This window comes from Dromiciops gliroides, chromosome 4 (assembly GCF_019393635.1).
Source record: "Dromiciops gliroides isolate mDroGli1 chromosome 4, mDroGli1.pri, whole genome shotgun sequence".
Taxonomy (NCBI): Eukaryota; Metazoa; Chordata; class Mammalia; order Microbiotheria; family Microbiotheriidae; genus Dromiciops; species Dromiciops gliroides.
In genome coordinates, this window is record NC_057864.1 from 61,340,691 (window position 1) to 61,352,697 (window position 12,007).

The 12,007-nt window shown below is 39.5% G+C and overlaps 1 protein-coding gene across 3 annotated transcripts in view; it reads right to left on the reverse strand.

Annotated features, from left to right (window-relative positions):
• Window positions 1-12,007, reverse strand: part of F5 (coagulation factor V) — a 96,445-nt gene that overhangs the window by 63,938 nt on the left and 20,500 nt on the right. For 2 of the 3 annotated variants that reach the window (XM_044001848.1, XM_044001850.1), the window contains exons 4-5: window positions 5,414-5,626; window positions 3,494-3,637 (exon numbers count right to left, since the gene is read on the reverse strand). In XM_044001848.1, coding sequence (XP_043857783.1) covers window positions 3,494-3,637; window positions 5,414-5,626 — 357 coding nt within the window. Of the gene's footprint in view, window positions 1-3,486; window positions 3,638-5,413; window positions 5,627-12,007 lie in introns of those variants that run through there. The other variant, XM_044001849.1, reaches the window with a different exon arrangement.

The following is a 12,007-nucleotide window of genomic DNA, read 5'->3' on the forward strand; positions in this document are numbered from 1 at the left end:
AAAACAAAGAGGCAGAGGTGAAGAGGGAGAACATTTCAGTCAAGAGGGACAGCAAGCACGGACATGGAAAGATGAAGCGTCATGTTGGAGAAAGAACAACAACACAATCGGTGTCTCTGGAGTGAAGTATAGGGAGGAGAGGAAAATGTGAAAGGTTGGAAAGGTAGGAAGGGATGAGATGATGAAAGGCTTTAAGAGCCAAATAGCACATCCTGATCCTGGACATGATAGGGAGCCACTGGAGTTTACTGAGTAGGGGAGTGACGTGCTGAGATCTGAGACTTTGATAGTTGAGTGGAGGACACACTGGAAAAGAGAGCAACTGGAGGCAGGGAGATCAACCAGAAGGGTGCTCCAATAGTGTAGGTGTGAAATGATGAGCGCCTGTACCAAGATGGCAGTTACAGAAGAGGAGAGATAGGGACATAAAAGAGAGATGTTGTCAAGATAGAAACAACAGGGCTTGGTAACAGATTGGATAAAGGGGGTTGGGGGAGAGAGACAGAGAGAGACAGACTGAGAAAGAGAGATAGAGAGAGACAGAGACACAGAGAGAGAGAGAGAGAGACAGAAAGAGAGAAGATGGGAATGATGTCTAGTTTGGGAACTTGGGGTATTTGGAGGAGGAGGATACTCCCGAGAATAATGGGGAAGTTAGGGAGAGGGGAGTGTTTTGGAGAAAAGATAATGAGTAGCTTTAAATAAGTTGAGTTAAGATGTCTATGAGAAATCCAGTTCAAGATGTCAAGTCCTTCCTGACCCTGTTGAAAGTGCAGATTATCTAGAAGGCTTCTGGGAAAATGTGTCAATGACCTTTGGAGCAATGTGTTCAACCCTTGTTGTTATCAGTTAACTCAAGTTTTTTTGTTTCAAACCACTAGAATTCTTACTTGGTTTCTGGTTATTTTCATAACCAAATGTTACTGAGAATTAGTCCCTAGGCCATATATTTATTTCTCAATGAATGAATGAAAAAACATTTATTAAGGATTTACCATGTACCAAGCACTATGTTAAGTGTTGAGGATACATAGAAAAATTGAAGAAGTCCTTGCTTTCAGTGACCTCATGTGCTAATTGTGGAAGGCAACACATACAAGAATATTCCATTGTAGGGTAGATAGAGAGACCTGAAAGTCTGATGGGTAAACTAGTCAGGCAGATGACAAGGCCCAGAGGTTATGATACGTAGTAAAAATGATGATGGGGGATGGCTGGGAACAGGGACAGAGCAGATAGTAAAGGATCTTAGGAGGCAGTAGCAAGGCAGATGCAAGGCCTGGTAGACCTCTGTGTCATCAGAAGGAATGGAGTTGTTGACTCCTATTAGCTCATCCAAGACCTGTGAGTAGTTAGAATGCAAGGTGGCAGGGCACCCTCAGTGGTAATGATTCTGCCCATCCCCTGGTCATCATCTATGGGTTCTGGGATCACCCACACCCAGGAGAAGTGTGGGGTTAGGTGGGGGGGGGGATTGCTTATTATTGAAATCAGATATTAGTGAGAATAGGATTCTTATTTCTGTTAGTGCTAAAGGTGCTTAGGGCTCACTGGGCATGGTTGACCAGTCTCCAAATCAGTGTAGGAAGTCAGAGCTCCCTGTGGTCACCGCTGAGTCAAAGTGGTAGAAAACTGAGACCTAGGGAAGTCTTTGGTGAAATTTGTATTCACAAATAGGGAAACCTATGCTGACTTCAGTATAAAAGGGGTACTGCAAGATTTCTTCACTCTGTCCCACCCCTTCTATTTCCACTGTGAGTTAAACTTATTCCCAATTTTTGTTCCCTAGAAAGGGTAAACATCCTATATGGCTTCTTATTTGAATAAGAAAAAGACTCCTAAGCTGAAAATCCACTTTATTCAACCAATCTCCTCACCAGCCACTGCTCCTAGGGACCATCCCCTGTAACAGTGGTATCAAACTCAAGCAGAAACATGACCATTTAACCATAAGTACAATTCCTGCCGGCCACATACTGACTTAGTTTTTTAAATGAAATTATATCTACATTTTAATGTATTTTGTTAAATATTTCCCAATTTTATTTTAACCTGGTTTGGGCTTTACTGGGTAGCGGCATGTGGCCCTTAAGTCCTGTGTTTGAATGTGGTGGTAATCTTCAGCGTTCAGTTAAATTAAATTCGACAAACATTTATCAAACAACCACTGTGTGCTAGGCACTGTATTAAGCATTTTGGAAACAAAATTCAAAATGAAACAATTCCTGGCCTCAGGGAGCTTATATGATAAGGAGGGAAACAACATGTGCATATTTAAGTATAAATTTATCATATATTTATCCAAACCCATGATTTCATTGGGTTGAAGACTTCCTGATGAGCAAATTCCCTCTATCAAAGCCAATTGGCAACTGCCCTGTTGGACTCAGGAAGTAAAATATGAGTCACTGAGCAATATTAATTACTGGAACGTTGAGTCATATTCATCAGAAAGGAAGACTTGAAAAATTAACACATGTGCACAGCCACTGAAGGTTTCATGGTTACCAAGCTAAGTGAAGATGCTCCAGACAGTGTCTGACTCTCCAGAGGAGCTTGAGTCTCTAACTTGTGTTTTCTGGAACTATATCCACCAGACCAATGCTTTTTATTTGTTGGTTCAAGACAAATTTATATTAGTCCACAAAAGTTTTGCTACTAAAACTTCTTACTTCCAAGTACCAGTACATTTATAAATGGACTATTAATCTCTGAGTTCTACTCTATTCTTCTCCCTGGATCTTGGTCTCATCCATCAGGATTCCAAGAGCTTAGGCCTGAAGCTACAGAGGGGTAATTGTTCCTGGCAGAGGTTGTGCTAGACCACAGGTTAATGTGAGTTGGGAAACACCACACTGGACCACCTTACTTTTCTTTAAAGTATGACAAAAGGTTGCACTTATATAACTCTTTAAGGTTTATAGAGGGCTTCGTATATGTTATCCAAATTGATCCTCCTAAGAATTCCTTGGGGTGGGTGCAATTATGATGTCCATTTTATAATGTTTTATAGTTAAAGAAACTGAGGCCAAGAGAAGTTAAGTCCTACAGCTAGTAAACTTCTCAGGCAGGATTTGAACTCAGGGTTTGACTCTGGGTAGCTAGCTGGCACAATGGATAGAGTGTTGGGCCTGGAGAAAGGAAGATTCATATCCCTGAGTTCAAATCTAGCCTCAGATACTTACCAGTGAGTCACTTAACCTCGTTTGCCTCAGTTTCCTCATCTGTAAAGTGAGCCAGAGAAGGAAATGGCAAACCACCCCAGTATCTTTGCCAAGAAAACCCCAAATGGGGTCACAGAGTTACACACAACTGAAACGACTGAACAAAAAAACCCTGCCTGATTCTGAGGCCAGCACTTGGCCACTCGGTTATGATATAAAACAGGGACTAACACGACCTTTCCTAGCAACTGGCTCAAGAATCCCTCATAGGTTAAGTCAATTTTAAGTATGAGTAAGACACCCAGGAAGAGGCTCAGCTCACCCGTTACCTGGCAGTGTTCCATTCACATAGCCGTTGATTGTGTACATCAGAGAAGACGACTGTTGCCAGCTTTTACTTTCATCGAACACTGCAAACATCAGCACGTGTTGCCGTTCAAACATCTTTTGAGTCCCATCTTCAGTCAGGCTGCCTAAGAGAAGGAATCAAATGCTTCTTAATAACTTCAAGAGGTAAAAATAAAATAAAATAATTTTTTTAAAGACACCTGCTATTATCTGTTCCTAGATAGGAAAGATCTCAGAAAAGTTAGGATTTCATTAAGTAGCATCTTCTCAAATGTTAGCATGGTAAACGACTTAAACATCTTCTTTATCCATTAACTGCTGGTGTTTTGGAGCTGGGGGATGAGGAACCCAACAATTTCTGAAGAAATGAAAGGTGTTGTCCCGTGGATGGCAATGGAGAGGGGCATGGTGAGTGTGAGCAGGGTTCAACAAGTGTCACCTGTCATAGAGAGGATCCTACAACTAGGGCTGAAAGGGACCTTACAAGGCTAGCATCTAGTCCAACATCCTCAATATATAGATGAAGCGAATGAGGATAGGGTGGTTAAGAGACTTACCCAAGGTCACACAGATAGTAAACCCCAGAGGTCTGATTTGAGTCCAGGTCATCATATAATTAATGAGGAAGTAGGAAGGACAGAGGCAGCTAGGTGGATATGGGACAACTAAGTGGTGTAGTGAATAGAGGACTAGCCCTGAAGTTGGGAGGACCCAAGCTCAAATCTTACTTAGACACTTACTAGCTGTGTGACCCTGGGCAAGGCACTTAACTACACTATCGTCATTTAACCCAGTTGCCTCAAACATCTGGGGACATCTCCAGTCATTCTAATGCATGGAATTTGGCCAACATATAATGCTATTGGAGTAGGATAAACCTCATTCATAAAAAAAAAACAAAAAAAAACTTAGGAACGTATGGAAAGTGGAAACGGTTTCCAAGTCAATAGGACCTTCTGGGCCTTGGGCTCTGTCTGCATGGGATCCAAGACTTCAGAATCACCTCCATGTCATGAGAAAGTTCCTGACAAGGGCTCCTACAAGAAGCTTATGTAGATGTTAAGTCATTAGTATTGTTTTCTGTAAAGTGAAATTCAGACAGTGCCTCAGTCAGATATGAAAACTGCATGTCTGCATGTTTGTATGTCAACAAGTTCAGCTTCTCTGGAAGGAAGAACCTCTAAGCTGCTTTTACTTTTGAACAAAATGACCCCAAGCCCTTCAAATGGGCCAGGGATGAGACTTCTTTCAAGCAGTCTCCAAATAGAGGGAGGTCAACTATATCACATAGCGACACACATCTTCAAGGAGGATTTCTGATTTGAGATCATTTGTAGTGGGTTCCGTGTGTCATAAAAATACAGAAAGGAAGGAAATGAACACTTATTAAGTACCAACTCTGTGTCAGGAACTATGATAAGCATTTTATGAATATTATTTTATTTAATCCTTACAACAACCCTGAGAGGTAGGTTCTATTATTATCTTCATATTTCTGATGAGGAAACCAAGGCAAACAGAGGTTAAGCAACTTGCCTAAGGTCACACAGTTAGAAGTGTCTGTGGCTGGATTTGAACTCAGGTTTTTAGGCTCTAGACCCAGCATGCCATCCACTAAATCACCTAGATGCCTCAATATTCCCTTATCCTTGGCGTAGCTTTTGGGATGGATGGCAGTTCTTGTGTTTAAGGAGTCAGGAAATGTAAAAGTAGAAGGAATAGGAGATCTAGAGGGGAACCCCAAATACTAAAGTCTCAGATATTCTGTGCCCATATCTAGCAATGGTACGGTTCTGAAGTTTTTGTGGTCACCACGTAAAAAAAGTACTGAAATGATGGGAAACCTGCTGCTACCCAATTTTATGTCCCCCCCCCTACACTTTCATTTATCATTCCCTTACCTTTCTTACAGATGAGCAAAGGTCCAATAAGGCCAGAGTTGAAATCCATTACTAAGTTGTCATAAGAGTAATACATATGTGTGAGGCAAGGAGGGTCATCTTCTGTGGGGCCAGTATCTTCAGTGATCAGCCATGTGTAGGTGTACTCCCGACCAGGAAGTACAGCATCATCCATCTTCTCCACAGGGGATGTTTGATCCTCATAAGAGGCACCTGTAGATGCAGACACGTTGGTTACATCTTTCTTAGATGGGCTTAATTGCTTGGGAGGAAGGTGTGGTGATGTGGAAAGAAGACTCATCCCACAAGCAGAAGACTTGGTGTCCAGGTTCATATCTGCCCCTTGCTAGTGACCATAGGTGAGTCTACCCTCTCTGTGTCTCTGAGCCCCAGTTCCCTCATCGATAAAGTATGAAAGCTGGAAGAATCTTTAGATATGACCTTATACCACTTGCAAAGACTTTCATAGAATTCAAGTAATCAAACACTTAGTATGTGCATGCTGTGAGTAGGGGACTGGGGACTGGAGATGCCACATTCTCTCACCTAAAGGAGCTTATCATCTAATATGGAATCTGGTCTTCTGATTGGTGAGGCCATGACTGGGACTGCTATGCTCACATCCCTACCAACTCAACTTAACCTCCTACCTCTGAACCCTGGGGTTTTCTCTCCTGTCTGGTTGATTTCTGGCTAAGATCTCCATCTCATGAGGTTACCCCTCTTCTTCTTGTTTACCACCCCCCTTTCTAAAGGAAGAAAGAAAAAGATTATCTATTTTTCCAACTCACCGTCTTCTATTAGAATGCAAACTCCTTTAGAGTAGGGTCTTGTATTATTGTTTTTGCATTCTCAGCACTGAGCCCAATACCTGGCATACAGTATGAGCTTAATAAATGCTCTGTCTACTAGGGATAAGAGAAGGGTTTGTGACCATACAAGAGATATAGAGGGTCACAGGAAGTAAAATGGATAGTTTTCTTTATATGAAGTTTTTAAAACTTTGCATAAACAAAATGAATGCAGCCAAAATTAGAAGGAAAATAGGAAACTGAGATAGTTTTAAAGTAAGTTTTTCTGATAAAGACCTCATTTCCCAAATAAATAGGGAATTGAGTCAAATTTATAAAAATATGAACCATTCCCCAATTGATAAATGGTCAAAGTATATGAAGACAGTTTTCAGGAGAAGAAAACAAAGTGACATGAAAAATGCTCTAAATCACTACTGATTAGAGAATACAAATTAAGATAACTCTGAGATACTACCTCACACCCATCAGACTGGTTAACATGACAGAAAAGAAAAATAACAAATGCTAGAAGGGTTGTAGAAAAATTGGAACACTAATGCACTCTTGGTAGAGCTGAACTGGTCCAGCCATTCTGGAGAATCATTTGGAACTATGTCCAGAGCACTGTAAAACCCAGCAATACTTTGACCCAGCAATACCACTACTAGGTCTATATCCCAAAGACATCAAAGAAAAGGGAAAATGACATATTTGAAATATATATATATATATATATATATATATATATATATATATATATATATATATATATATTTGCGGCAGCAAAGAATTGGAAATTGTAGGGATACCCATCAAGTGAGGAATGACTGAACAAATTGTAGTATATGATTGTAAGAGAATACTATTGTGCTATTAGAAATGACAAGCAGGATGGACTCAGAAAAACCTGGGAAGACTTACATGAAATGAAGCAAAGTGAAATGAGCAGAACCAGAAGAACATTGTACATAGCAACTGCAATATTATAAGGATGATCATCTAGAAAAGACTTAGCTACTCTGATCAAGTAAATGATCCAATACAATTCTGAAGGACTTTTGATGAAAATGCTTTCAGAGAGAGAACCGATGAAATCTGAATGCAGATTGAAGCATACTTTAAAAAAAGTATCATTTTTTAAAAAACTTTATTTTTCTTGGTTTTTGTCTGTGTTTTCTTTTGCAACATGGCTAACATGGAAGTATGTTTTGCATCACCTCATATGCAAAACATATTAAATTTCTTGCCTTCTCAAGGACAGATAGAGAACATTTGGAACTCAAAATTTTAAACAATGAATGTTAAAAATATTTACCTGTAATTGGTAATAAAATACATTAATAAATTGGTAACAAAATAAATTTGAAATAAAAATATATCAAAAAGGGAAAAATAAATACTCTACCCAATGTGTACAAATCAATATATAGCATATAATGTCATAAGAGCAACTACAGAAAGAATGTTTTATAAAAATGCCAATTGAAAGGGAGCCATGAAGGGAGTTATCATCTGAACTTGTTATCAAAGGGAGAAAAGAATTTCAAAAGGCAGCGATGAGGATGGAGTACTGGTAGTTTCTTCACTAGGAGGTTTCTTCCTGAAAGGGTGGATGTGGTATAAGGAACACCCAGTGAGGAAATCCCTTTGCATACAGTAGGTGCTTAACAATGTTTGTTGGGAGTATATTGGTACCAAAAGCAGGTTCAAATTTATAAAATCTGAAAGGTACACGTTGAGGATTCAACTGGCTAGTGCTGCATCTTGCGATAATACAAATGCGTACTTTGGCTAAATATTTTCCTGCTTGCCTCTTTCATAGTTAATACCCATCTCTTTGCTTTGGTGTTTAACCAACCGAGAAGTATTTTATAAGGATTAATGAATTCTTTCAGGAAACATCATCCAATGGAAAAAGCATTGGTCTAGAAATCCAAAGTTCTAGATTGGAATCTTAGCTCTACAGCAAGCTAGGCATGTGAGCTTCATCTTGCATCACCACTTTCTTCATTGGCAATAATACTTGTACTATCCTATTCCCAGGATTGCTGTGAGAATCAAGCGAGAGTATGCAAAGTGATTTGTGATCAAAAGGTTCAACATAGTAGTAACAGCTGTCGTTATTATCTTCAGGGGAGATTGGAAAGGGAACTTCATGGCCATTGGATGACTCAATTTTACCCAAGTTCAGCAAAAAAACCAGTGATTAATGGATTTTAAAAAAAGAACCCAACAATCTTGTTTAGGAGCCTTTTAATCTGTTCTGAGGCTTTTATTAGATTACTATTAGATTTTTCCCTGGGCTACTGCTTTCACTTTGCAGTTTTTTCAGATGGGCAGCAAGCTAATATAAACGAGCAGAGACAATTCATTAGGCATTGTATGAAAAATAAGGGTGACAAAGCATCTAATGTTATGAGTATATATGTATATGAGAGAGAGAGAGAGAGAGAGAGAGAGAGAGAGAGAGAGAGAGAGAGAGAGAGAGAGAGAGAGAGAGAGAGAGAGAGAGAGATCTAGAAGGCCTAGGTTGAAATCCTGCCTCAGGCACTTACTAGCTGTGTGACTCTGGGCAAGTCTGGCAAACCTAGCCTCTTAAAACTTAACTTCAGGGGCAGCTAGGTGGCACAGTGGATAGAACACTGGCCCTGGATTCAGGACGACCTGAGTTCAAATCCGGCCTCAGACTCTTGACACTTACTAGCTGTGTGACCCTGGGCAAGTCACTTAATCCCCATTGCCTCACCAAAAAAACAACAAAAAACAACAACAACAACAAAAACCCCTTAACTTCTCTGGCAACATAATAATTTCTGAGTATATCCAACTGTATTCACTTGACTGTATTTTATATGTCTCCAGAATAACTTTCAAAGGAATGGGCTTAGCCTAACAAAATTTGGTACACTAGTAAAAAAAAACATGTATTTCTATGTTCATTTGCCATCCCAAAAGAATAGCAGAGAGTGAAAGTTCTTCAATGGGTAAGTTTTGTCTGCTCAGGTTGAGTGAAGTTTATTGTTCACATAATTACCAGTTACAGATGGACAATTTTTGGTAAATGTTGATGTGATACTTTTTTTAGTGTTTTATTAATTTGACTTTGCAATTGGAGCTCTATGTAGAAGAATCCAATTTCTAAAGTGGCAGAATATTGGCTTTTGCCATTTAAGTACGGGCAGGTTTGGGTGGTCTGTAGATGGGCACTATTAAGTCTGCACTTGCTAGATATTGATTGATTAAGAAAATGGAAGGAATTTTTGAATTTATGATTTATTTGGATTTATTTATTTATTATGGTGGTACAGTGGATAGAGTACTGGGTCTGGAGTCAGGTAGTTTCATCTTCCTGAATTCAAATCTGACCTCAGGCACTTGCTACCTGTGTGATGCTGGGCAAGTCATTTAACCTTGTTTGCCTCAGTTTCCTTATCTGTAAAATGAATTGGAGAAGGAAGTGGTAAATCACTCTAGTGTCTTTGCCAAGAAAACCCCAGATGGGGTCATGAAGGAGTCAGTCATGACAGAACCAACTGTACAACAATAGAAATGAATTCTCCAAGATGAAAAAAAAAAGCAATGACCTTAAAGTTAACAGAAAAATCTCATTGTGTTTAAAGCACAAAAGTCCCTTGTATTAATCCTTACTTGGATGGAATCTTTCTGGAAAGATAACCCTTGATCTTATATTTATTTAATTCCTGACTTGCCACATGAGTCCACACTGTGATTCATAATCTGTTTACTTTTGTCATGATGTGCTTCTAAAGTTGCCAAAAGATACTTAAGATTCATATTTGTGGCAAAAAATTGCATGAACAGATTTTGTGTGAGAACACACACACGCAAGTATTTTCTTTCTGGAAAGTTTGGCTGTGCAAACTACACCTCCTCTCCCCAAAAACTTTTCCCCTTCAAAAATCTAGTTCTTGACCCAAAGTCCATTCAAAATTTCAGAAATTTGTGTCAATTATGGCATTGAATGCTTTGAAAAAATCAAGGACAGCTACATACCCCAGTGGATAGACCTGGCCTGGAGTCAGGAAGACCTGAGTTCAACTCCAACCTCACATACTTACTAGCTGTGTGACCCTAGCAGTTCACTTAACCTTTGCCTTGGTTTTCCTCATCTGTAAGATGAGCTGGAGAAGGAAATGGCAAACCACTCCAGTATCTTTGCCAAGAAAACCCTAAATGGGGTCATGGAGAATTAGACACAACTAAGGTGACTGAACAACAACATCACCCAGCACCCACTTGATTAGGCATAATGATGTAGCATGAATCAATATAACTTACACTTGCAAAGTGCTCTAAGGTTTGCAAAATGTTCTTTATATACCCCATCTCATTTGACTTTCATAACAACTGTTTGAGGCAGGTACTATTGTTATCCTTATCTACAGATCAAAAAACTTCATCTTTTTTTTATAGAGGTGAAATTACTTGCCTAGGGTCACCCAGCTGGTGGCTAAGGGAGAATTTCAAACCCCAGGTGTTGGTGCCTCTACTCCAGAGGCTCTATAACCTAAACCAAAAGATAAAATGACTTTAAGATGAAGAGTTTATATTTCTTAGATTTATGGTCTTTTGTTGTTGTTGCTGGCTACTTAATAAAAGTAATTTGTTGTTCATTAATGTCCAACTGTTCGTGCATGACCCCATGGATCACCTTGCATTAAGCTCTTTCTATCCTCTACTATCTCTTTGTGTGTGTGTGTGTGTGTATGTGTGTGGCAATTGGGGTTAAGTGACTTGCCCAGAGTCACACAGCTAGTAAGTGTTAACTGTCTGAGTCCGGATTTGAACTCAGGTCCTCCTGAATCCAGGGCTGATGCTTTATCCACTGCGCCACCTAGCTGCCCCTATCCTCTACTATCTCTTGAAGTCTGTTCAAGTTCGTGTTCATTGCTTCCATAAAATTTAATTTCTTGCTCTTTCTGTATACTCGGCCAGTATCTATATGATGACAAAAACTCCAGATTAAAAAGTGAAAACTTCAGTGTCTTGGGTACTATGTTGATTGGAGGTAAAACAAACCAAAACAAACCTAGATATTTGAAAATTCCAGTGTGATTGACTGACTTTTGATTCAGACATTTGGGTATCAGATCGGAAGATATATGGAAGAATATTGTGGTCAGAGATTTATCTTGAAAAATTGACTTCATGTTACAGATCTAGATGCCAAAATCAAAAGAAGGAAGCATTGGAACAAAAAGTCTATTGGAAGAGAGGAAGGATGGCAATGAGGATGCCAGCTTAGCTCTCATTCCCTTTATTGAATTATGGATTCATAGAGTTTAAAGGCCTATACATAGTTCATTCTCTACCTGAAACAGCAACCACTTCTAAAATATTATAATAAAAGCTTATCAAGAAACCTCTAATTGAAGAGGTGTTATAAAGGGAATCCCACAACTTTACAAGGCATCTGTCTCATAATTTGTATAGTTCTTTTTTTTTTTTTTTGCAGGGCAATTGGGGTTAAGTGACTTGCCCAGGGTCACACAGCTAGTAAGTGTTAAGTGTCTGAGGTCGGATTTGAACTCAGGTACTTCTGAATCCAGGGCCGGTGCTCCATCCACTGTGCCATCTAGCTGCCCCAATTTGTATAGTTCTAAAGGGAACTTTTACTTTCACTGCGAAAAAAGATCTGTATTTACCCCCTTCTCCTCACCTCCCTCTTGAGATTCCAAATGGTTTGTAGCCTAGCACTATGCCCATAATATCTACCTCCCAGGGTGGTTGCCAGGATGATGTGAGATCAAGTGAAGTAATATTTGTAAAGTGCGTAGCA